Source organism: Delphinus delphis, chromosome 7, assembly GCF_949987515.2.
Source record: "Delphinus delphis chromosome 7, mDelDel1.2, whole genome shotgun sequence".
NCBI lineage: Eukaryota > Metazoa > Chordata > Mammalia > Artiodactyla > Delphinidae > Delphinus > Delphinus delphis.
The window spans coordinates 44,433,982-44,461,820 of record NC_082689.1 but is presented as its reverse complement, the minus strand read 5'-3'; the positions used below and the strand labels follow the sequence as shown (position 1 = coordinate 44,461,820).

Genomic DNA, 27,839 nt, shown 5'->3' with positions numbered 1-27,839 from the left:
CTTAGTCTTTTAAAATACATTGTACATCAGCCATGATTTCTCCAAATTTTCACTGTAGCTCTGATTTTAGATGGCAGTTTTGCAAGTCCTTATCCTGCAATACTCTATCTTGTTTTTTAATTTGATTACTTAAGCCCACTTGATATCTAGGTTTATCATTTTGCCTTGTTTTATTTTTGAAGCATTTGAATGCCTTAAGTATAAATATTTAAAATAATTTTGTTCATCAAAATCACAAAAGGAATAAAAAAATTGTCAAAGTATCACAATAATAGAAAACTATAAGCTTTAAAAAAATTATGTTCAGTTTACATATTGCAATGTCAAGTGTTTATCTTAGAAAATATTCCAGTATTTTGTGGACTCTCTTTTCTTGTAAGTCTTTGGGAAAATCACGCATAGATAAGTGTGTGTGTGTGTGTGTGTGTGTGTGTGTGTATTTATGTATGCATACTTCAGATCAAGATTTAGACCGTTATCAGCATCCCTGAAGTTTTCTGTCATGTCCGCTCCCATTTAGTACACCTCAAAGGTAATGGCTGTTCTGATCCCTATCAACATAGATTAGTCATACCTGTACTTGAACTTGATCTGAATGGAATCTTACAGTAAGTACTATTTTGTCACAGATTTTTTGATGATTTAGGTTTGATTGTTTCTTATACAGGGGCCTCTTGTATTAGTAGTGGACCCTTACCCACCTCATACAGGGCAACCTGCCATCCAATGACTAGTTGATGCGGGGTTGTAAAGGCCTTATTCCAATCCAGAAGCAGCTCTGCCGTGCTGTTTCTGCTCCAGAGTGCCCCCCTGGGGTCTGCCAAGGCCTTGTGACTATGGCACAGCTTCACTTCTCTTTCTGCCCTGCCCCCACAAGTGATCATCTCTGGAGCACTCCCCAGTGCTGGTCTCCATCTCAGTCTTTTATGGTTTAGTCTCCTTATCTTACTGATAAGGAAAACGAGGTCTTGTGAAGCCAAATGCCAGGTTTTCTCACCCCAACTTCAAAACACAGTCTAATAATCAGTCGGCTAATATTTCAGTATCTGCTGTATGCAGGGTTCTGTGCTAAGTAGTTTACTTCAGAGGAACTGTGCACAGTGAAGTAAATGGAATATGAAAATTGTGACCTGTTTAGAGACACATAATGTATCCATGGCAAAGCCAAAAATTCATTTACAATTTCATGCCTCTCAGTAATGAGTTTTCCACAGTAGGTCATGCTGCTTTCTTACTAGCATGGTTATAAAGGTATTTATAAGTTTAAAAATACCTCATATTGGGGCTTCCCTGGTGGCGCAGTGGTTGAGAGTCCTCCTGCCGATGCAGGGGATGCGGGTTCGTGCCCCGGTATGGGAGGATCCCACATGCCGCGGAGCGGCTGGGCCCGTGAGCCATGGCCGCTGGGCCTGCGCGTCCGGAGCCTGTGCTCCGCAATGGGAGAGGCCACAACAGTGAGAGGCCCGCGTACTGCAAAAAAAACCCCACAAAAAACCTCATATTAAAATAATAAATATACTCAGGCCCACAGTGCTCAATAGAGAGGTTATCAAGGGGTAGTCAAGTTAAAAATTATATGGGAGGGTTCTGAATAGTATTTCAGAAACACAGAAAGTAATACCTGGTTGTTAAGGTCAATTACATTTAAAAATTAAAAATTGTTATTCAGCAAGGCAAATTAATGAGTGCTTTTTTGGGGAAAAAATTCAACTTTTTAAACAATATTCTTTACCATTCAGAAAGAATTGAAGTTTCAGGTATAGAAGTTGCATGTTTATTTTAAAGGCTCCAACTTATTTTGAAAATCTTCGGATAGAGATTGCAGTTACATAATAAAAATTAGTGATTTGGTCATTTTATCTGCCAAACTAACTGATGTAGATAATTTAAAGTCATACAGATGTAAATCATCTCAGACTCGGTAGATTGATAATATGCAATTGGGATATAGTTTTGTCACACTGCTAAACAGCCATCACCCAAAACTGTTGAAATTTTTGTTAGATTATTTTAAAGATGTTAATAATTTTAGTTATAAAAAGAAAAAATTAAGTAGACTTTCAGCAAAATTGGGTGAAGAAATTTAAAATACGTCTAATTCTGTTTTTTTATTTATACATTTTAAAAGAATGGGCAGTTTTCCTAATTTGTTAATTATAAAATGACTTCCAATCTTAAACAGTCCAAAAGAGTAAAAAAAAAAATTTATATCTACAGAGTGATCTATTGGTATTTAAAACTGGAATTACTGCTTCCATAATCTGTGATGAAGGTGTCAGTGACTGAAACAAATTGATACGGTTTTTTAAAAATTGTATCATCAAGCATAACTTCTCTTGAAATTTATTGTTGTTTGTGGAGCAATAATCTTGGGATATTTGTCAGTCTTCAGTATTAAATTCCTGATACTAATTACTAAGCATACTGACCAGAATGAGCTAGAGATAGTGAAAATCCTGTTTTGACCTGTTCATAAAATTTTTTAAGAAGACTCTTTGTATATATTCTTCCTGTTACATAATAAAACACACAATAAAAGATGTTATTTCCTTTTAGGCTGATATTTTGTATACATTATGTTAAAAATGATCTTTTTTTCTCCAAGGAAATGTATGAGAAACTCGTAAGTTTTTTGAAATAGATTTTAAATGGAGGCTAAATTACATCTCAGTTTTCAGAGGAATACAAAACAGTTTTGATTTGTTTTGTTTTCTTCAAATTAGAACACACTCTGGACGAAGATTCAGAAGCCTAATTATCATTTCCAAGAGTTTAAATAAGAGAGTTGGCCAAAGGCATAAAACAGGTTGACTTTTCCGAGAGCCAATTTTTTTTTAATCTATAAAGTGCAGATAATGATTTGAGAGTTAAATGAAATAATATGTATTAAAGTATCTAGAATATGGTCATGTGCCATGAAGATGAAAGTTATTTTTATTCTGGACTTGAATGTGAAAAGTAGCATGCGTCTGTATCACGTAAGGTGATGGCGTCATCAGGCTTGCTCATTCTCTTGTTGGTAAGCAGTATTTCACCTTAACTTTCAAAGTTTATGCAGACTCCTCAACATTTTCAGGAAATCCTTTCTAAAATTTAACCGCCATTCCTAGGTAAATTCCTTCTAATTCTCACCAATGGTCTTTATTCTGTAGCTTAAGTTCACTTTTTTTCTCTTGTTTTTCCTTGGGAAGAATTAGAAGAGTTGCCAGCCATCCTCATGCATAAAACTCATGTTTATTGATTCATTCATCCAAATTTTTTAAAGTGGTTATAATGTGCTATGTGTTATTTTGATCTATCAAGTTCATTATACATTTTGTGATGAGATGAAAAGGGATGTATAGATTTGTTTTTGTTTTATGTTACATTAAACCTCCATGGCTGAAGGGGGGCAGAATGAGAAGCTAAGTCATTCTGTTTTGAAGATGGGAGTTGGGGTGCCCTTATTTGTGGTTCCACATAGCGAAGATGGGAGTTGTGATGCCCTTATTTGTGGTTCCACATAGCTGTAAAAGAGTAGTAGAGGGAAGCCTCTAGCTTCATTCTGCTGTTTCCTGCTTCCTGTTCCACAGTGTAGGATACCTCCTGTGTCCTTTAGAGCCATTGTGGTAGGGCTTTAATTAGAATAGGCACAGGATTTTTGAAACACTTGGTATATCCTGCTTCCTAAATAAATGCAGCCTTCTCACAAATAATAAAACTCTGCTGAAAGGAGAAAAGCCAGGGCCAAGATCTCCCTGTTGCTAGTCTCCCTCAGTGGACTATCTGGAGGAAGGCTCTGAAATCATAGTATAGTTATGCACAGGCAGGCAGGCATACTCACACAGAGAAAGAAAAAGACATTTCAGTGATCCATGCACAGTCCACATTTTAGCTGAATCATGAGGACCATTTACCTTAGTTTTCAGATTTGTGTTTTTGTGCCAAAGTATTTGTCCAAAAGTCAGCCAAAACAAAACAAAAAAACCCACAAAACTTTAATATGATTATCTTCAATGAATTTTTGTCAAGAGAGGATATTTTTTTCTCATGAATTGCTAGGATACATCCTAAGCTTTTCAATTTACTTTCTTTTTAAAACATTGAGAAAAATTGTACTTATCTAAAATTTAAATGCTTTTATGTAATTTTAACTTTTGTAATAGTACTATAATTTCTTGAAACTCAGTAACTGGACCAGACAGTCGGTTTTTAATAACTGATAACTGATATAACCTCTAAGGACTTCTAAAACTTCTTTTAAAATAAACCTCTCATTTTAAAATTATTTAAAATAAATTTATTTATTTCTTTTCTTGACACCACTAGATTCATTCACTGCCACAATTCCTCAATGTCTCTAGTAGGAAGCACCAGTAATAATTTGTAATATTGGAGATGCTCCTGATGGTGGAGTTGCTACAGATTCGAATGTGTTAGCTGCTTCACAGCTAACACATTCTGAACCTGTGCCTCATCCAAAAAAAGGTTTCCTGCCCAGGACACAGAGTCATATGATGAAATGAACTCTTGAAATACAATTTTTTGCTTTGAGGAACACTGTATTTCATGAATTTGTGAAACGTGCTTAGGCGTGTTATCTTTCACTGTCTTTTGAAGTGAATTGCAAAGCATTTCCTATCTAAATAAATTTCATAGTACCCTAAACATTCTAGTTTTTTAAAATTTGACATTGGAAAAAAATATTGTGTTCTCTTCTTTTTTTACCATAACATAAATGTTACATTATGACCACTAAGGTTCTATTTTGTTTTTTAGCACTTCAGTTTATCTTGGCTGGAGTATATTTATTATTCAGTAATGTGTTTAAAGGATGAACACGTTGATATCTGTAAAATGCCCTTAAGTAGTTAACACAAAAACCCATGTAACCTTATAAACTATTAGCATCATCTTCATCTTATCATCACCGTCCTCTTAAAATGATAGTGTAATCATTTATTCAGGACCATCTAGCAAGCCACTGGCAGGGTTAGTACTAGAACTCAGAGTTTCAGGGCTGCCTTTGCTCAGTGACACCAGCTTTAGGTCAGGTGGCTAGCTCTTTAGAGAATAGAAATAGAATTCAGTTGACCGTGGCATTTTGGAGAAGTGGTTGGTTAAATGTAGAATTGTTTTTAAAGGGACAATCATAGAGTAATTAAATTAGAAACAGGAAAGAAAATCTCTAGCAATTTCTGTCTTCTTTGTTTTAAACAAACTTTACTAGAGGAAATCACTGTTGGACACAATAGAGTTGGGATGTAGGTAGGAAGATTGAGATTGGTTATCAGGAAAACTTTTAAAATACAACTTTTGAACCATGGAATATATTTTTAGAAGAAGTAGAATAATCACTTAAGAGTATACAGAGGCTCACAACTTTGTTTCAGGTACAACTCTTTGAGTTTTGACGGAAACAGCAGCCTGCAGCAATGAGCCTCTAATAAGGATTTTATGGACGTCACCCTTAGACAGAACCTAATAGACTCTACTAGGACTGTAAGCTAGAGAAACCAAATTTTTTTTGTGGTGACTCTGGTTTTCCCTTCATGGTACCGACATGTTCCACAGAGCCATTTGGCCTACCAGAAATCAGGGCATGGTTAGGACTTGGTGACAGAACCATTAAATGTAGACCCAACTGGACCTGGATGAGTTCCAACAGTGGAGCTGTATATTTGTGGCTTCTTTCTAAATTATATAGATTTATTTTAAGCTAGCTCTGCTGAGTTCATGGATGGCTGAGAAAGATTGCTCCCAGTTTTGGATCAACATTACTCACTAGAAATGTGAGGAGGCTACCCTTTTCTGAATCCACCCTGCTTTTTTTTTGCCAGCATTCCCACTCCCCACCTATGGTATTTTCTGATAATGGAATGTTTTACTACTGTTATAGCATGTACACTTCTAGTAATCTCACAAAGTAGGTAAATAGAAAGCTGAGGGTGAGGATTGCTCAGAAGAGTTCAGACATTCTTAAAATTTATATTTCTATGACTGTAACATCTTAGGAAATATTTTCATGCTGAATGGAATCCTTTCTTACATGTTTTAATGCTAGTTTTTTAATTAATAAAAATTTTACATTTAAAACAATGAGTTCAAAGCTTGGGTTTAAGAAAAAACTGCACATAAATATACATATATGTATAATTTATTTATTTTTATTCTTTTGAACCATTAACTTGAAATAGAGAAGTGCAGTTTTATCAGAATATAAAGGAAGGAGGGAATGATCACTTTACAAAAGGATTTTTCACTTTGCCAACAAATTTATGGGAATTGTCTGTTAAAAAGCAAGCTTCCCTAATGCAGTTGATTTGATTTTACAGATATAAGTCATTTAATACATACAATACAAATAGCCATTGCAAGTATACTGATTTGTGTACGTTTTAATTAAAGTAAAATATTTGAAATAAAAATCGGTAATTTGCAACATAGAAAATGTAAGCTAGCCTATTGCTTATTAATGTAACTCTAAGGAATATTTCAAGAGAAATGGTTGTAAGACCTTATTAAGTAAAACTTCTATCAATCAAGGAAATATATAATTATTATTTTAAATCTAATTTTACAATAAGCCCACTGCAATAACTAAAATCATAATTTTATTAGAGTTTTTTTTATTCCAGGTTTTAATTACAACAAGGACTGCTGCTGATAATTTTAGCACCCAGTATGTTTTAGATGGCAGTGGCCACATAATTTCTCAAAAACCATCACATCTTGGTCAAGGTAAGAGAGAAGCTTTGTAGCATTCTTTGCCTTTTCTGTCTTGTTTGTTTTAAAAAAATTGTTTACTCCTTAAATTCAAGTGTATTGCTTTGGGTTTGTTTCTGATAAAGGCTGGTTAACTTCCAAGTGAACATTCAGTCTTACTTTACCTGCTAACCTTTTAAATACATAGAGTTGTCCTCAAGAGGAACTGTGTGAAAGACTTTGAGCGACAATATGGATTAGTTATTCTGTAAAACTCTTAAGAGCAGTTGTTTTACTATTGCTGGATTACTAGTGTCTTCTTTACATATGAAGGATAATATTTTCTTTAAATGCCTAAAACATTATTGATTTAGTAATCATGATAATAAACCGTCCTATCAAGATATTATGATTAAATAATTAATTTAAAATATACCTATTTATGGAAAACTTCAAACATATGTACAAGTAGATAGAATAGAGCAGTGGTCCCCAATGTTTTTGGCACCAGGGACTGGTTTTGTGGAAGACAGTTTTTTCACAGATGGGCATGGGGGTGGGGGTGGGGGTGAACTCGAGCATGGAGAGCGGCAGATGACACTTCGCTCACTCGCCCACCACTCACTTCCTGCTGTGCGGCCTGTTTCCTCATAGGCCGTGGACTGGTAGCGGTCCACGGCCTGGGAGTTGAGGACCCTGGAATGGAGTACCCATCACTCAGTTTCAATAGTTATCAACTCATTACTAATGTTTCATCTAATACTCTCAGCCACTTCCTTCCTTTCTATATTATTTGAAGCAAATAAATATATTATAAATTATATCGTATATAAATATAATAATATTCTATTTGTAAGTTCTCTTTTTTTTTACATTTTTTTAACTTAAAAATTTTTTTTATTTATTTATTAATTTTTTTGGCCACACACACCACATGGCCTGTGGGATATTAGTTCCCCAACCATGGATTGAACCTACGCCCCCTGCATTGGAAGCGCAGAGTCTTAACCACAGGACTGCCAGGGAGGTTCTGTAATTTAGTTCTCTAGTGTTTTATACACTTATGTAATTTTAGTACGTTTTAATTGACATCTTATATTTTTAAGTTCCTCTACTACTTATTTACTTCTAAAGAAAAAAAATCTCTTCAGGCTTGAGTTTCACATATTTCCTTTAATCTTTTTCATGCTGCTAACTTCTGGTAATGGGATCTATAAATTTGAGAGAATATTAAAGATATGCCCTGTTTAGAGTCATGTGCAAAAGAATGATTAGATCTGAAAAGGGACTTCTGTTGTTGTTGGGGGTTTGTTTTTGTTGTTTGTCCTTCCAATTTTGTTGTAAGTTCATTTAAAATTTTTGGGTTCCTCATTGTAATTTATCAAAGCGTTATATATATATTTTTAAACATCTTTATTGGAGTATAATTGCTTTACATTGTTGTGTTAGTTTCTGCTGTATAACAAAGTGAATCAGCTATTCATATACTTATATCCCCATATCCCCTCCCTCTTGCGTCTGCCTCCCCCCCTCCCTATCCCACCCCTCTAGGTGGTCACAAAGCACTGAGCTGATCTCCCTGTCAAAGCACTATATGTTTTTCTGTGGTTTCTTCCCTCCAGTTTTCATGTTAAATTATTGGATTTATTTTATTTTCAAATGACTTCTCTTTGTCTTCATTGAAATTTATTTTCTTGTATCTTAATACTGATACCAAATTTTCTCATCCTTTCTCTTATTTTATAAATCCTCAAATTAGTTACTTATTACTTTTGCCCATTAAGAATTATTTTTGCATCTACATAAAGAGTTAATAGGGCTTCCCTGGTGGTGCAGTGGTTGAGAGTCCGTCTGCCGATGCAGGGGATGTGGGTTCGTGCCCCGGTCCGGGAAGATCCCACATGCCGCAGAGCGGCTAGGCCTGTGAACCATGTCCACTGAGCCTGTACTTATGGAGCCTGTGCTCCGCAACAGGAGAGGCCACAACAGTGAGAGGCCCGTGTACTGCAAAAAAAAAAAATAAAGAGTTAATAGGAATTCTTAAGAAAACACACTTTTTTCTCATTTATTCAGTTAATAAAAATGAGCTCAAGTCTAATAGTGATTTAATTTGATGTATTATATTGTACATGTTTTAATTAAAAGTAATAGATTGTGATTTTTTTTCTTTTTTATGTACTGAAGATAAAGACAAGGAGAAGGCATTTTTTAATATTGTCCCTATTCAGAAATGCTCTGACCCCAGTTCTTGAGAGTTGAGATTAAGAAACCATTAGGAGATATTTGAGTGGCTAGCCTATGGAGTACTTTGAAGTAATCTAGTCACCTTATAAAACTTAACTGTATTTATTTTTATCTTGGTAGTAGCCAGTCTAATCTGGATGGCCAGTGGCTCTGCATCACTCATACTTCTCATGCTTTTCTGTATCCATTTCCATGGGAACTATGAAATAACAGTCCTTAAATATGGTATCCTTCTGATCTTTGCCCAGTCGCTTATTGATTTTTTTTTTCTTGCTGACATGAGTCTTCTCTACTTTAGTGAGACCACATAAGCATATTAAGAAATTTCTACAGTCAGTAAATGAACCTTATTTTCTTTAGCATATTCCTTTTATCTTAAGAAACTACCCACTTAGAAGGTCAACATTTGCGAAACCAGTCACTGCCTTTCGTAACTCACTTTTTTCCCCCAATTACAGCTGGTTGCCTAGGAAAACAACAAAAAGTCAAACTCTTAGTTTCTTATTGCTCTATGTAGACATATAAAAATCCACAAGCACTTTCAAAAGTCTTTTACATTTATATTGCCTTAGTGCTGATAGTTTTTGAGTGATTGAATCACAGACTCACATTTCACCACCTGTCATTTAAATATTTTCTGTGTAACATAAAACTACAGTACAACCATCCTAATTAATACCTGTGCATTTAGGGTTCTTGTAGATTAATTTCTGCTGTGGTGTGAATATACTTGCTTAGCAGTTACTCCTCATATCATCTGATAGGATGATGACACCTGTAGATAGCCTAACTGTAGATGCAGGGACAACTTATGACAGAATCTTTCTTAGGCATTGGAAAATCCATTACCCCTTTAAAACATGTTTTAAAATGTTTAAGAATAGTTTTACTAGAGATTCCAGTTCTGTTTTTTCCAGATGTAGGTATTTGTTTTATGGATTAATTTAATCATTTAAAATGATTTATGTGTTTAATAGAATGTCATTTTAAATTACCCTTCTGTTCAGTTCTAAGACATTTTTAAAATTAACAAGAAATGTAAAAATAAACTTCTAGCTTTTAAATTCTTTTACCAAGAACTCTGACTAAATTATTTGTTTTGGCCGTATCTTTTTTCTGTCATCGCTTCTATTCTCTTTACCCTAGATAATCAGCATTAAGCTTTCTAAGTTGATTTACCCTCCTGGACAAATTCTTTTAACACCTCCTAGTACTTCTGCCTTAGGAATTTCTCAGATATCAAAAGTAGTATATTTAAAGTACTGTGATCAGGGTATATCCTTTCCCTACTCTTATTAGAGTTATTAGAGTAATGCATCATGTTCTTTGTAAATCCCTGCTATGTGTGATTGTGCAGGTGTTTAAGGATTTTTTTTTTCATGTTGAGAATGGAACTTTATTCATTAAATAGTTTAAGAAAACTCTGATACAGTCAAGCAATCATACCTCTTTACATTAGGAATATAAATAGCTGCTTTTATAAATGGCATAACATAGAGTCATGTAAAAATATAACAGAGAGCATATTACAGACTGCAGTTTAATTCTGGTGTTTATAGAATGTGCTAAAGTTAGAGAGCTGAGCAGTTCTCTTGTAAAACATGATAGTATACTAGGGCCTCCTCCCTATTGGCCAGTATTACTTGGTACTTTTTTTAAGGATATACATTTCATTTGGAATCAGCAGAGTTTTCCATCATTAAGTTTTATTTGAACATATATATAATTCTTGGCTTACTGGTAATTCTCAGTTTGTTCAGAGAAAACAGTTTTAGCTGTTGAAGCAATAATTTATCAATTAATATATGGATTAGGTACAGTGTGGTCTTGGATGCAGAGATATATTTAAAAGCCAACATACATCTTTTCCTTTCATGAACACATATTTTGCCCTACTGATTTCTGCCTACCTTCCTTCCCACCATCTGTCCACAGCTACAGTGTATGTCATTATATTTGCACAGGCTAGTGGAGAACACAGGTGAGTGAAAGGAATTCACAGACGAGTGGAGAACACAGATGAGTAAACAGGCAATGACAGTAAAAAGAAGCCACCAGCTGCCTAGAGGAAGGTGAGCGAATTTTTCAGAAAAGATAACATTTGAGTTTGAAAATGGTAGTAAGGAGGGGTGAGAGCATAACCTTTCAATAAGAGAAGAATGATGGCTCTAGAAGATTTCGGGAGACCATTGCTCTCTGTGTAACAATGAGGGGGAAAAACACATAAGTTAAAATCTTGTATTTTTTAAAACTCATTGGAGAACTGTGTCACAAAGAAATTAAATGAACTAAGTTTAAGAGGAAGATGACCCTTCTTAGGTGCACCTAGGCACAAAGAGATTGGTGGCTGCTTGTATCCCTGAGAGCATTAACTGAGCCTGGAGGCATAGGCATGCAAAGGAGCAAGCCTACTATAGACAAGGGATCTTTTATGGCCCTAGGAGAAACCAGCTGAACTTTATTAGCCACATGTGAGCTGACATGACAGATTGGAGGATAGGATCCTCAAACACAGAGCTAGTTCACCCAAGAAGCCAAATCTCATCAGGACTTTTGCTGAGTAAGCAGTGGTGAAGAAAGTTGGGACTGAGCTAGAGAGAGAAATATCTTAAAGTCTTACAGTACTTAGATCCCGAAGCCTTGCTAGAGGCAGAGAGAGACCCGATTCCATCCTCAAGACATTTGAAACCAGAAGTGAACTGGAACTAAATAAAGGGGCAACTCAGCTCCAACCCAGATGAACTCCTCTAATTATATATTGAAGAGCTCTATTCTTCACTCTAGCTGTTTGATGAGAAAATGAAGTACGTTCACTGGGGGAAAATATCTATTTCAATATCTATTGTTCTTTTATATATTATGTCTGATGAAAATAAAAGTATTGAGAGACATGAAGAAAGGAAAGTGAGGTTCATAGTCAAGAGAAAAAATAGTTGATATAAGCAAACTTGCAGATGTTTGAATTAGGGACAAGAACTTTTAAAACTACTGTTAAAGAATTTAGAGGAAAAGATGGTCAATTGGTAAAAGGTGGAGAATATCAGCAGAGAAATGGAATTCTAAAAAAGAACCTAATGAAAATTCTAGAACTAAAAAATGTACCACTAAAAATAATACAAAGAAGTATAGCTAAAAAAGCCAATAAAGTAGATAAACTGGTATACTAAGCATGACATAGCAAAGTTCTGTGAGAATGTTTGGAGGTAGTAGATGCAGGAGATTAGGTAAGAAAATGGTAACTTGGATATTAGGTTATGATGGGCCTGTTTTATCATGGTAAGGAGTTTGTACCCTTTCTTGCAACCAGTGATGAGCCCCTGAAACTTTTTAGGTAGAGGATGGATATCATGCTATTTAAAAAAATTAACCAGTAAGACATTATAACTCCTACCGTAATTTATGTCTTACTGGAAGAGATGTTATCCTGAACTGAGGTTTGAGGAGAAGGAAGGAACTTGACATAAATTTGAGAGATATTTTGGGGATAGAATGGATAGGGCTAGGTGACTTAAGCAATATTGGTAGTAAGAGGTAGAGGAAATCTAGAGTACCTGCTTTTAGAAACTGTTGGATGTCAGTGTTATGTGAGAAAGGGAGGATAGATGTAGTATCAGACTCAAGAAGAAAGATTATGAGTTCAGGTCTGTGTGTGGTGATTTGAGGTATCTTTGGGATATCCAGGTAATAATTTTGAATAAGCATCTGTATATAACTTGAGTGTTATAGGTCTAAGATATATATCTTAATTATAAGATGCATGTTTTGACATCTCTGAAAACAGGTTGTGGCTTATAATAAATGGCTTCCTCAAATCCTTTTTGGACAAGCAGTTTTGTGCATTGTTTGTAATTTGTGTGTTGATTTCAGGAATAAACAACAATTTTGTATTTTCTTTCTGAAGCAACAAATGCTTTATGAGACCTAAAAAGAGAAAATAGCCACAAGTGAAAAAAGCTGCGTTAAATGCAAAAGGATTGCTGTCACATGCCAAGCATTGAAATTGAAGACACCAGAGGAAATTGCCTTATCCATGGGACTAGTTGAAAGTAATATCAAAGCATGAAAGTCTGGTGTGACTAGTTCTGTTTTGCATGGGACTGTTAAGGCATTGTAGCATACTTTAATTGGCCTGTTTTATCTTCTTTAGAGTTTCATAACAGTATGGTGTTTCTTACAGTTTTGATGAAAAGAATCATTGGCATATGAAAGGCAGTTGAAGCTGTTGGAGTGGAGGAAAAATCTAGGGAGAATGTAGCGTGAGATGAGCAGAAGGCATAAGAGGTTTCAGAACAGGGTGTGATGTGAATTCTTTTGTGAGTGTGACCTCTGTTTAGCATTGGAGGCAGAGTGCATACTTGTTCTGCGTGCATTCCTTGATCTGTCAACTTTACCTCAGAACTTAACAGTAGCTTTTTTACTTCCCTAAGGCAGAGAATACCAGCACCACGGTGTTACTAGTGAGGAATACTGTGGTGTTCCTAGGACTTTTGTTCTTTGGTGGAAGTGACATGTACATTTAGGCCAAGAAAATACCCTACATAAAAATGGAGGGAGGCCAAAAAAGAAAACCATTTTAAATTGTTAGTACAGTCATCCCTCAGTATCCGATTGGTTCCAGGGCCCCCTGCGAATACCAAAATTCTCAGATGTTCAAGTCCTTTATATAAAATGGTGTAGTAGTTGCATATAACTTACATGCATCCTCCCATATATTTTAAATCATCTCTAAATTACTTATAATACCTAATACATTGTAAATGCTATGTAAATTGTTGCCATTGCACGCAGCAAATTCAAGTTTTGCTTTTTGGAACTTTTTGGATTTTTTTTTTTCCCAACTATTTTGGATCTGTGGTTGGTTGAATCCGCTGATGCAGAACCCACTGATATGGAAGGCTGACTGTGATATGCTAATGAAGCACCTAATCAAGAGAAAAAAAGCAGAAAAACATCAGGTGTGAGCAAAGTAGAAATACAGCTTTTCCTTTGGTCCTATTCCACAAAGATCTTTTTTTCCCTAACCTTGTTTTCTTTGTTTTTTTCTTTTATAGTAAATTCCCTTCCAAAAATTATAAAAATACAATGTGTGCTTCTTTAACTACAGAAACAATTTAAACAAAGTTTCTACCTACTACCTTATTTATTTTATTTTCTTTCTTCAGTGCATTCATTCATTTGTTCAAAAATTCTTAGTTAATTGCCCACAGCTTATTAGTCATTGTTTGAAGTGCTGGGGATTTAATGGCAAACATGGTAGACAGTTACTTGCTCTCATGCTCCTTGTATTCTAAAAGAAGAGGCAGACACAAGTTTTTTCAAATATTGATCATTTCTAGGAAGAAATAAAACGTGATTTAACTTTGGGAGCAACAGCCTTTGATAGGGCATTCAGGAATGGATTCTCTAAAGAGGTGTTACTTAGATTGAGACTGAAGGTTGATAAAGGAGTTAGCTATGCAAAGGGTAGGGGATAGAACATGTGCAAAAGCCCTCAGGTGGAAAGAAATCTGATGCGCTGGAATAACAGAAGGAAGGACATTGAGAGGAAAGAAGATATCCATAGTGAAGGTTATATAGGACCCTGTAAGCTTTATCCCTCTTTATTCCTAACTCTTTTCTCCAGTTATTACCCAATGTAAGAATCATTTAAAACATTGAGTTCCAAGCTATTGGTAGGATTTCCCCAACATGATATTTCTTACATTTTAAAAATCTTTATTTAACAATTATATTGTAAATGCCAGCTACATTACCATCTTCTGTTTACATTCAGGTCTTAAGATTCTTTGATCACCAAGTTTATTTTCTTCTCTTATTGTGAAATCTCTTGTTTTGATATAATTGTCGCTTGTTTAGTGTTCATCCTCCACTGTTTTCATCATATATACTTTGGTTGATATACTTTCAAATCCTTGCAGGTCCCAAACTGTCTACATTTTGTCCATATACATATCATATCTTGATGTAAGTTTCTTAATTACACCTAAGTAGTTTGAGGTTGTCTTCTACTGTTATAGATAACAAATTTGATGCAAGTCTTTCCTCATAAGGAACTTATGCTTGCTGAAGGTTTGGAAAACCTTTCCGTTCTCCTTAAAATTTAGGACTTACAGTGGAATGTGGTGTCTTTTTTTTTTTTAAATTCCTACTTGTAATGCTCTAAGCTCTTGAAACCTGCACTCAAGCCTTTAACTCAAGAAGATTTTCTTCTATTATTTAATTACATCTGCATTTGTTTCTTTTTCTCTTCCTGGAACTCCTGATTTTATGCTAGGCTTCTAAGTCTTATATTTCCCTCTTGATTGTCATTTCTTTGTGTTTTTGCCATTTCTTATGAGCAGTAGGTCAAAAGTTGACCTTTGCAGCAACTTTCAGGTTTTTTGATTCCAATTCACAGTAAGAAATACATTTTACATAGCAACCCAGTTTATACAAATCTAATCAAAACAAAAATTCTTAACGCAATATATACACTTACTATGTGTGATGCATTCTATTTTTGTTCTCGTTCAGTCTATTTGTATTTTAGTTTTTCTTGTTTGTTTGTTTTTAATGCTAGTTGCTGTATACTGAATCAGTGATTCTCAACCAAGGGCAATTTCCTACCCCCACCAGGAGGCATTTGACATTTTCTGGAGACATTTTTGATTGTCACAACTGGATTGGGTGCCGACTTCATCTAGTAGGTAGAGGCCCAGGGATGCAGCTACACATCTTGAAATGCACCAGTCAGCCCCCACAGTAAATGTTTGAGAAACCATACACTAAATTGTTTTTTTGACTTTTCAGTGCTTTGTATCTCAACCCTGCGGTACATTCATTAGAATCATGTGAGGAGATTGATTTAATAAGTCGGGATTAGCTGGTGACTGGTAGTTTTAAAAGTTGCTCAGTGTTTGAAAAAACACAGACTTAACGGTTTATGGCCTTGAGAAAGCATCCAGTACTAATTTCATGTTTTTTTCCCCAACAAAAGCTAATTATTAACCTGATATTTAAGCAATATACTTTTTATACCTTTATTCAACGTTTTTTCTTTTTCTTTTTTTATTGAAATATAGTTGATTTACAATATTAGTTTCAGGTGTACAATGTAGTGATCCAGTATTTTTATAGATTATGCTCCATTTAAAGTTATTATAATATACTGGTTATATTCCTTGTGCTGTACAATATATTCTTGTAGTTTCTTTTATACAAAGCAGTTTGTACCTCTTAGTCCTCTACTCCTATCTTGCCCCTCCCCCTTCTCACTCCACTAGTAACCAGTATTTTGTTCTCTACATCTGTGAATCTGTTTTATTATTTTCATTCATTTGTTGTTGTTTTTAGATTCAACATATAAGTGAAATCATACAGTATTTGTCTTTCTCTGTCTGATTTATTTCACTAAGCATAGTACCCTCTAGGTCCATACATGTTGTTGCAAATGGTAGAATTTCATTATTTTTTTCATGGCTGAGTAGCGTTCCATTCTATATATGCACCACATCTTTTTCATCCATTCATCTGTGGTTGGACACTTAGGTTGTTTCCATATCTTGGCAACTTAGGTTGTTTCCATATCTTGGCAATTGTAAATAATGCTACTGTGAACGTTGGGGTGCATGTATCTTTAAGAATTAATGTTTCTGTTTTCTTCAGATACATACCCAGGAGTGGAATTGTGGGATCATATGGTGGTTCTACTTTTAGTTTTTTGAGGAACCTCTATTCTGTTTTCCATAGTGGCTGCACCAATTTACATTTCTACCAACAGTGTGTTAGGGTTTGCTTTTCCCCACATCCTTGCCAGTTTATTTGCAGTCATATGATAGCCATTCTGACATGTGTGAGTTGATAACTCATTGTGGTTTGATTTGCATTTCTCTAATGATCAAGCACTGTTGAGCATCTTTTCACATGCTTGCTAGCCATCTGTATATCTTCTTTGGAAAAATGTCTATTCAGGTCTTCTGCCCACTTTTTAATCAGGTGTGTTGTTTTTTGATATTGAGTTGTTTGAGTTGTTTATATATTTTTTATGTTAACTCCTTATTGGTCATATTATTTGCAAACATTTTCTGCCATTCAGTAGGTTGTCTTTTTGTTTTGATAACTGTTTCCTTTGCCATGCAAAAGCTTTTCAGTTTATTTAGGCCCCATTTGTTTATTTTTGCTTTTGTTTCCTTTGCCTTAGGAGACACGTTCAAAAAAATATTGCTCTGATTTATGTCTGAATGTTATGCCTGTGATTTATTCTAGATGTTCTAGTCTTATATTTAGATACTTAATCCATTTTGAGGTTATTTTTGTAAGTGGTGTGAGATAATGTTCTAATTTCATTTTACATGTAGCTGTACAGTTTTCCCAGTACTACTTATTGAAGAGACCATTTTTTCTCCATTGTATATTCTTGCCTTCTTTGTCATTAATTGACCATAAGTGCCTGAGTTTATTTCTGGGATCTCTATTCTGTTTCACTGATCTATGTGTCTATTTTTGTGCCAGTACCATACTATTTTGATTACTGAAGCTTTGTAGTGTAGTCTGAAGTCAGTCTGATACCTCCAGCTTTGTTCTTTTTTCTCAAGATTGCTTTGGCTCTTCAGGATCTTTAGTGGTTCCATATAAATTTTAGAATTATTTGTTGTAATTCTGTGAAAATGTCAAGGGGTATTTTGATGGGGATTGCATTAAATGTGTAGATTGCTTTGGGTAGGATGTACATTGTAACAATATTAATTCTTCCAATCCATGAACACGGGATATCTTTCCATATCTTTGTATCATCTTTAATTTCCTTCATCAGTGTTTTATAGTTTTCAGAATATAGATCTTCCACCTCCTTGGTTAAGTTCATTCCTAGGTATTTTTGATGCAATTTTAAATAAGATTGTTTTCTTCTTTTCTTTCTCTGATAGTTAATCATTAGTTATTAGTTATTTCATTATTACCATCAGGTTTCTGTATATTAATCTTGTATCCTTCAACTTTACTAAATTCATTTATTAGTACTAGTAGTTATTTGGGGGGAGACTTTAGGGTTTTCAATGTGTAATATCAAGTCATCTGCAAAAAGTGAGTTTTACTTCTTCCTTTCCAATTTGGATTATTTTTACTTCTTTTTCTTGTCTGATTGCTGTGGTTAGCACTTCCAATACTATGTTAAATGGAAATGGCAAGAGTGGGCATCCTTGTGTTGTTCTGTTGAGCATGATATTAACTGCGTTTGTCATCAACGGTCTTTATTATGTTAAGATACATTCCCTCTATACCAACTTTGATGAGAGTTTTTATCATGAATGGTTCAATTTTATCAGATGCTTTTTCTGTGTCTATTGAGATGATCATGTGATTTTTATCCTTTTTGTTAATATAGTGTATCAGATTGATTGATTTACAGATGTCAGACCATCCTTGCATCCCTGGAATAAATCCCACTTCATCATGGTGTATGATCCTTTTCTATATATTGTTGAATTTGGTTTGCTAATCTTTTGTTGAGGATTTTTGCATCTATGCTCATCAGAGAGATTGGCCTGTAATTTTATTTTTGTAGTGTCTTTGGTTTTGGTATCTGGTTAATGGAGGCCTTATAGGATGAATTTGGGAGCGTTCCTTCCTCTTCAATTTTTTGGAATAGTTTGAGAGGATAGGTATTATTTCTGCTTTATATGTTTGGTAGAATTCCCATGTGAGCTTCTCTGGTCCTGGGCTTTTGTTTACTGGGAGTTTTTTATTATAAAATCAGTTTCACTGCTAGTGATCAGTTTGTTCAGATTGTCTATTTTTTCCTGCTTCAGTCTTGGAACATTATATTTCTAGAAATTTATCCATTTCTTGTAGGTTGTCCAATTTGTGGGCATATGACAGTTTATAGTATTTTCTTAAGATTTTTTCGTATCTTTGTGATATTGGTTGTTATTTCTCTTCTTTCATTTTCTTGTTTTGTTTATTTGGATTCTCTTTTTCTTGATGAACCTGGTTAAAGGCTTATCCATTTTGTTTATATTTTTAAAAAACCAGCTCTTGATTTTGTTGATCTTTTTTATTGTTTTCTTGGACTCTTTATTTCCTCTCTGATCATTATTATTTCATTCCTTATGCTGATTTGGGCTGTGCTTGTTCTTTTTTTCCTAATTCCTTTAGATGGTAGTTTAGGTTGTTTATTTGAGATTTTTCTTATTTCTTGAGGTAGGCCTGGATTGCTATAAACTTCTCTCTGAGAACTGCTTTTGCTGCATGTGATAGATTTTGTAAAGGTATGTTTTTTTTTTCATTTGTCTCAAGGTATTTTCTAATTTCCTTTTTAGTTTCTTCATTGACCCATCAGTTTTTTAGTAGCATGTGGTTTAGTCTCCACGTGTTTGTGTTTTTCCCACTTTTCTTTCTGTAATTGATTTCTAGTTTCATACTGTTGTGGTCAGAAAAAATGCTTGGTGTAATTTCTGTTCTCAAATTTTTTTCAATTTATTTTTATTTTTTATTGCTGTACGCGGGCCTCTCACTGTTGTGGCCTCTCCCATTGCGGAGCACAGGCTCCGGATGCGCAGGCCCAGCGGCCATGGCTCACGGGCCCAGCCGCTCTGCAGCATGTGGGATCCTCCCAGACCAGGGCATGAACCCGCGCCCCCTGCATCGGCAGGCGGACTCTCAACCACTTCCCCACCAGGGAAGCCCTGTTCTCTTAAATTTTTGAGAATTGTTTTGTGGTCTAGCCTGTGATCTCTAGCATGGAGAACATTCTGTGTGCACTTGAAAAGAATGTGTATTCTGCTGTTTTGGATGGAATGTCCTGTAGGTATCTATTAAGTCCAGCTGGTCTAATGTGTTATTTAAAACTACTATTTCCTTATTGATTTTTTTTTTTTCTGGATGATCTGTCCATTGGTGTAAGTGGGGTGTTAAAGTCCCCTACTATTATTATATCATTGTCAATTTCTCCCTTTATATATGTTAATATTTGCTTTATATATTTAGGTGTTCCTCTGTTAGGTGCATATATATTAATGAGTATTAAACTCTCATTTTGTATTGATCCCTTTATTACTGTATAATTCTCTTCTTTGTCTTTTGTTACAGATTTTGTCTTACAGTGTTTTTTGTTCGATATCAGTATTATTTGCCCCAGCTTTCTTGTTATTATTTGCATGAAATATCCTTTTCCATCCCCTCACTTTCATTTTATGTATGTCTTTAGCTCTAAAGTGAGTCTCTTGTAAGCAGCATATAGTCAGGTCTTGTTTTTTAATCCAATCAGCCATCCTATGGCTTTTCTTTCTCTTTTTTTTTTTTTTTTTTTTGGCCATGCCCCACAGCTTGTTCCCCTACCAGGGGATCAAACCTGGGCCCTCAGCAGTGAAAGCCCAGAATCCTAACCACCAGGCTACCAGGGAATTCCCAGCTACCCCATGTCTTTTTTTTTTTTTAAATAAATTTATTGATTTATTTTTGGTTGCGTTGGATCTTCATCGCTATGCGCGGGCTTTCTCTAGTTGCGGTGAGCGGGAACTACTGTTTGTTGCGGTGTGTGGGCTTCTCATTGTGGTGGCCTCTCGTTGCGGAGCATGGGCTCTAGGCACATGGGCTTCAGTAGTTGCAGCACGCGGGCTCAGCAGTTGTGGCACACGGGCTTAGTTGCTCCACGGCATGTGGGATCTTCCTGGACCAGGGCTCGAACCCGTGTCCCCTGCATTGGCAGGCAGATTCTTAACCACTGCACTACCAGGGAAGACCCTATCCTGTGTCTCTTGCTTGGAGCATTTAGTTCATTGACATTTAAAGTAATTATTGATAGGTACGTACTTATTGCGATTTTGTTACTTATCGTCTGGTTGTTTCCGTATATTTTCTCAGTCGTCTTCTTTTAGGTTCTTTCCTTATGATTTGATGATTTTCTTTAGTGGTATGCTTGTCTTCCTTTCTCTAGTTTTTGTGAATCGTATTTTTTTTTTTTTTTTTTTGGCTGCGCATGCCACTTGCAGGATCTGTTCCCTGGTCAAGGATTGAACCTGGGTCATGGCAGTGAAAGCCTGGAATCCTAACTACTAAGCCACCAGGGTACTCCCTCTATTGTAGTTTTTGATTTATGGTTACCGTGGGGTTCATATATGTTGACCTATAATTGTATCTACTTGTTTAAAACTGGTAGTCCTTTAAGTTCAAACACATTATAAAAGATCTACATTTTTTTCCTCCCTTCTCCCACATTTTGTGTTTTTGATGTCATATTTTACATCTTCATTTTTATCCATTAACCTGTATTGTAGTTATAGTTAATTTTACAATTTTTTGTCTTTTAATCTTCATAGTAGCATGCATATTTAAGTGGTTGATGGACAGCCTTTACTATATATTGGTTTTTGCTTTTTTTTTTGGCTGTGCTATGCGGCGTGTAGGATCTGAGTTCTCCGACCAGGGGTTGAACCCAGGCCCGACCAGGAGTTGAACTGGGGCCCTCAGCAGTGAAAGCTTCGAGTCCTAACCACTGGACTGCCAGGGAGTTCCCTATATTTGTTTTTAATAGTGGGATTTTACTTTCCAACAGATTATTACTTCTTGTTGTAGCCTTTTCTTTTTCTTAGAGAAGACCTTTTAACATATCTTTTAAAGTCATTTTATTATTGATGAACTCTTAGTTTTTGCTTGTCTGAGAAGTTCTTTATCTCTCCTTCAATTCTAAATGGTAATCTTGCTGGGTAGTATACCCTAGGTTGTAGGTTTTTTCCTTTCAGCACTTTATATATATCATGCCACTCCCTGATGGCTTGCAAAGATTCTGCAGAAGAATCAAATGATGGCCTTATGAGGGTTCCCTTATATATGACTCTTTGTGGGGAGGTGGTTGTTGCCTTTAGAATTCTCCCTTTATCTTTAATCTTTCTATTTTAATTATGATATGTCTTGATGTGGGTCTGTTTAGGTTCATTTTGTTTGGGACCCTCTATGCTTCCTGTATTTGGATATCTCTTTCCTTCTTCAGGTTTGGGAAGGTTTCAGCCATAATTTCATCAAATATATTTTCGACCCCTTTTCTCTCTGTCTTTTCCTTGGACCCCTACAAAGCAAATGTTAGTATGCTTGATGTTGTCCCAGAGGTCCCTTAAACTCTTCTCATTTTTTAAAATTTGTTTTTCTTTTCATTGTCCTGATTGGGTGATTTCCATTATTCATATTCCAGATCACTTATGCGTTCTTCCTGTATCACCAAGTCTACTGTTAATTCTTTCCACTGTGTTTTTTGTTTCAGTTATTGTATTCAGTTCTGACTGGTTCTTTTTTGTTTCCTTTTAGTTCCTTGTTAAAGTTCTCACTTTGTTCATCTGTTCTTTTCCCTAGTTCAGTTAGCATTCTTATTACTAATGCTTTGAACTCTATCTAGTAAATTATTTACCTGTGTCATTAGTTGTTTTTTTCATGGGTTTTCTCTTGTTCTTTCATTTGAAACAAATTCCTCTGTCTTCTTATTTTGCTTAACTTTTTCTGTCTCTATGGAATTTGGTGAAACAGTTACTTATCTTGGCCTTGTAGTGGCATCCTTGTCTGGGAGCATCCCTATACTGTCTGTGTGTGCCAGGTGCCTTTGGTGGGAGAGCTGGATTTTATATGAGCATGAGTTACATCTTCCCCTATGGAGTAGTGGCAGCTTTCACCTTGGTTGGGGAGTAGGGCTAGAGATAGATGGGCTAGAACCAGAGTCACGTGTGAGCTGGGGCTTCTCTGCTCAGTGGCCAATACCACCCTATTGGGGATGGGATCAGGTCCCATGTTGCTGGAATAGAAGGTCTGAGGGTCAGGTCTGAGCTGGCTCTCTTCCCTCTAAGTGTGTGCTCTCCCCTCCCAGCATTGGCACACTTGCCCTTAAGGGGAGCTGGAGCAAGAGAGGCTGGTGTGGGTGCTTCTCATGGGTCGGGGTGCAGGCTGTGGTGGTCCTGGCACCAGTTAGAATTCCATACTACTCTTGATCTACTCTCTCCAGGAGCACCAACAGAGGCTGACTTCAACCCTGCTCAGATGCTGCATCGGGCCTGAGCCGGCTTCACCCTCTACAATTGTGCATTCTTTTCAGCCAGGACAGCCCTTGCCCTAATGTGGAGCTATGCTGTAGAGCAAGAGGGACCAGGGCCAATGCTCAGTGTGGACTAGGCATGCTCCATGGCTGTCCTGGCACCAGAGTTCTGGACTATTCCCAATCCACTTCCTTTGCAAGTGCCAGCAATGATTGCCCCTACCCCATTTGGATGCTGCCCCAGGTCCAAGCCAGCCCCATCCCCTACAACTGTGCACTCCCTTTGGCTGTGGCAGCCCTGTCACAGTGTGGAGCTGTGCCACAGAATGAGCCGAGGCCAGAGTGGATGCTCAGCTTGTCTGAGGTATGTGCTGGGGTGGTACTGGGAAACAGGCCAGAGACCTGGGCAGTTTTAATCTGCTTCCTCTGCCTTATTTCAGGAGTAAGCAAGCATGTGTGTGCTCTTCATGAGTGGAGTCTAGGTTTCTTATAGCCCCACTGTCAATCCTGCTGGTTTTCAAACCACCTGAAGCGACTCATCTTCCTGGTGTTGGACCCCATGGATGGGGTGCCCAGTAAGTGGTTCAAACCGCTCACTCCTCAGGGAGGATCTCTGAGCCTGTGTACTCCCTCCGCATCTGTGCCCCCTCCAAGAAGAGGAGGGGGATTACACAGACTTGCTTCTCTTCCCCTCCTGCTTGATTTCATGTGCATCTTTCTTACACATTTGGTTGTATAAGAGTCTTAATGCCAGTCTCCAGTTTGTTTTCAGTAAGAATTGCTCTACAAGTAGTTGTATTTATGATGTGTTAGAGAGCGGAAGTGAGCTCTGTATCCTCTGTCTCTGCTATCTTGATCCCACCTCTCAACTTTTTAGTTAAATAAGTTCAAAGTTAAAAAAATGCTTTTGTTAGATTATCCTGTGTTTTGCATATTTGTTGTTGTTCAGGAGATGAGGTAAATTAAACCAGGCAATTAGATATTATTTCAGATAAGAATTTTTTTTTATTTGAAGTATAGTTGATTTACAATGTTGTCTTAGTGTCTGGTGTACAACAAAGTGATTCAGTTTTACATATATATATTATTTTTCATATTTTTTCCATTATAGGTTATTATAAGATATTGAATATAGTTCCCTGTGCTATACAGTAGGACCTTGTTGTTTACGTGTTTTATATATAGTAGTTTGTATCTGCTAATTCCAAACTCCTAGTTTATCCCTCCCTCCTGCCCTTTCTCCTTTGGTAACCATAAATTTGTTTTCTATGTCTATGAGTCTGTTTCTGTTTTGTAGATAAGTTCATTTATATCATATTTTAAATTCCACATATAAGTGATATCATACGGTATTTGACTTTCTCTGTCTGACTTTTTTCACTTAGTGTGATAATCTCTAGGTCTGTCCGTGTTGCTGCAAATGGCATTATTTCTATTTTATGGCTGAGTAATAGTCTGCTGTATACATATACCACATCTTTATCCATTCATGTGTCAGTGAACATTTAGAGTGCTTCCATGTCTTGGCTATTGTCAGTAGTGCTGCTGTGAACATTGGGGTGCATGTTTCTTTCTGAATTAGAATTTTCTCCAGCTATATGTCCAGGAGTGGGATTGCCGGATCATATGGTAACTTTTTTTTAAGGACCCTCCATACTGTTTTCCATAGTGGCGGTACCAATTTACATTCCCACCAACAGTGTAAGAGGGTTCTTTTTTCTCCATACCCTCTCCAGTATTTATTATTTGTAGACTTTTTAATGATGGCCATTCTGACCAGTATGAGGTGATAACCTCATTGTAGGTTTGATTTACATTTCTCTGATAATTAGCGATGTTGAGCATCAGATAAGAATTTTTAATTGAATAATTAAGGTTATCACATATGCTGTTAGCCTTATACCACCTATGTATTTCAAAGTGCAGAATAAGCATCATCACCAGGTAGTTTGAATATCTGCAGATTTCTTAAGATACTGTACATTCTAGTAAGCCCATGTTTCTCTGCAGTGGTAGAAATAAGATTATTCTTGTTTAGATCACATAGAAGAGATCATACTTAGCAGGTCAGACCTGTTACAAATAGGAGAGCCTAGCAAGGGATCAGAATAGCTTGCAAGGTTGAGCCTTCTTTGTGTTCCCAGAGTTTGAAGAGGACTGGCCTTCAGTGATAAAAGGGATTAATTACTGATTGTATGTGGATTTGAAGATCTGTGAAGTTCCTTCCACATCTAAATATGCTTTCCTCTTATCTACCAACAGGTACAACTGTAACTGCTTTACGATTGTTTAAGAATCTACCTGTAAGAAAGCAATTTTACTCAACTGCTAAAAAATGTAAAGAGGAAATAAAAAAGGTCCAAGATCTCCTCATAAACTATGGTATACTTAAACCTGATGTAAGGATTGTTTTTGTACATAACAAGGTAAGCATTATTGTAGTTTCAACAGGACATTTTTGGTATATGATATAATAAAGGGACAACATATTTTATCTAAATCAGATATGTAAAGAGTCTTCTTTCAAAATGTGTCCACATTTGTTTAGCTTTTTCTTTATTGTTTAAAGAGCATCTTTACTTTGTTACCTTGTACCTATATGAAATCTGATTGAACCTTTTATTTCTTAATTTCTAAGATAGGTGATTCTACCAAGAGACTTTTCCATCCAAGAAATGTTTGCTTCCTAACTATGACGATGAGTAAGACTTGTTCTTTTCCTTTAAAGAATTCACAATTTAGTAACATTTTCCACCTTCTATTCTAAACTGTTTCTTCTTTGGAAGAGTTTTTTGTTAAGTTTTTAAAGGAAACTCTACCTCATTTCTTTCCATTTTTCAAAGCAGGGCTGATAAGGAATTCCTCCTGTTGCTTGATGAATCTTAGGGGAAAGAAAGGTTTACATATCTTCTGATTGTTATGTTTTTCATAAAATTCCACACATGCACTTCAAAATATTTAATGTAAGGTGAGTAGAACCACACAGCAGAAGTTTGGAAACTTGATGGGGAGTAGAGAGTTAACATTTATTAAGAGTGTACACAATGCCAGGACCTATGCTAGGTGTGTAAAACTCCTATATCCACAGCAACAGCCAGGTGAGGTAGACATTATATCAATTTGCAGTTGTCCTCTGAACTCAGAGGTATGATACTCTGCTCAGTGTTGCACAGCTGGTAAATTGTTGAGATGGGTTTCAAAACTTTACCTGCCTACAGAGTATAGGTTCTTCACACTCTACTGTTTTGTCTTCCCATTTTAATACTACATTACATTTGTGTAGTTCTTTTCCAGGTTTCAGAGCACTTACCATAACCTTGTGGGTTAGACAGCCTTATCTCTATTTGTATGGGGAACTTGAAGCTCAGAATGATCTAAGGAATTGTTTTCTATTTTATAGTAAGTACTACTACTGAGGTCAGAACCCTTTTTCATCCAGTTTTCTTTCCACTCCATGTCTTTTTACTTGTTATTAAGAAGATTCCATATTAAACCAAGTTATGGGAATATTTATGATCAAAATCTTTGGTCATCTTAAAAAAATAAAGAAAAACATTAAGAATAGTCAGCCACCTGTTCCTGCTGGCATAGAGCTCAACCAAATGATACCTTGAGATCCCTTCCAGCTCTATCATGCTAGGATTCCTCAGGATGTTGATAGATAGAGACTCATCCTGTTAATATAAATAACCCTATGACCTCTTGATCCAAAGGACATTTAGTCATTAAAAGTTGAATTACCCAAGTTAAGAAAATATTAAGGGCAGAAGAAACAGTGATCACGAAGGGAAAACAAATGGAAAAAGGTAAAACATGAAGACAGGAGCTACATTTTTATAAAAGAAAAGTGACTACAACCAAAGAGAAAAGTTTTAAGAGAAAACAGAAGAATATTATTGCCCTGTGTAATGGAGATGCATATTTAAAGTCAAATATATATCTTCTAAGCTTTGAATAAGTTTATATTATTATCCCAATCTGTGTAAGATCATCAGTGTAGGCATTTTCTTTTGAAACTGGAAAGTAGTATTTTTTAATACACTGTATTTTATAATTTTTGGAAGACACCGTATCTGAACTTATACTGAGCAAACGCAGGTCTCTCGGTGGTCTTCAGTAATTTCAGATGCAGTTCAAATCCTGGAGAGTGTTATACCATGCAAGTAATGTAAGATTATCAAAAGTTTTATAGTAAAATTAAGTATTAGCTATTATTACACAAGGAAATCATGGACTCAATTATATTTTCAAGCTTTTTTCTTTTAGTATAAATTATTTTTTCACTCTTCTATTTATTAATAGTGCTGTTGTGCCTCAAATGTTATATTGTTAAATGTCCTAAAATAGCATTGATACATTATCATAAATCTCTTTGAACATTGAGTCCTGCTCTGCTCTTACAAACATGCTTATGTTTGTCATTCTTTATGTGCTTTTCTGAAGAATTTTTTTGCCTTAGCTTAAAATTTAAAGATGGCAATATTGTTGTCTCTTCTTTTTTTGAAATTTTTTTCTACATTAGAAACAAACAATCATATTGCACATAATATGAGAAGTACTATTGCTATTTTGACATCTTGGATTAAATAGTGTTCCTTCTTTTTATGAAGGTTTAACCTGCCAAGACATTCTTTGAATACTGATAATGTTGATGTTCTTGCCAGTATGGTTATGTTAGAAAGAGGTATTTTTCTTCTTTCATCACCATGTTCCTTGAAAGCATATTGAATAATGAGACAGCCAAAGAGAAATAATTTACAAGTAGATTCAGTGACTTTATTTAAAGTAGATTTTGTTTGGAGAAATGCTAGAGCCATTTCTTAGATGAGCACTACAGTCTTCAACTTTTGTTTTGTAACTGAATCCCTGTGAGGTCCTGCTACATATATTTTCATTTATAAAGTAGCTATTTCCCAGAATT

The 27,839-nt window shown here is 35.8% G+C and overlaps 1 protein-coding gene across 11 annotated transcripts in view; it reads left to right on the top strand.

The window, feature by feature from the left end:
- Nucleotides 1–27,839, top strand: part of PMS1 (PMS1 homolog 1, mismatch repair system component) — a 98,251-nt gene that overhangs the window by 11,200 nt on the left and 59,212 nt on the right. For 9 of the 11 annotated variants that reach the window (XM_060016434.1, XM_060016437.1, XM_060016433.1 and 6 more), the window contains 2 exons: nucleotides 6,618–6,720; nucleotides 25,181–25,344. In XM_060016434.1, coding sequence (XP_059872417.1) covers nucleotides 6,618–6,720; nucleotides 25,181–25,344 — 267 coding nt within the window. Of the gene's footprint in view, nucleotides 1–6,617; nucleotides 6,721–25,180; nucleotides 27,225–27,839 lie in introns of those variants that run through there. The other 2 variants (XM_069540850.1, XM_069540851.1) reach the window with 2 other exon arrangements.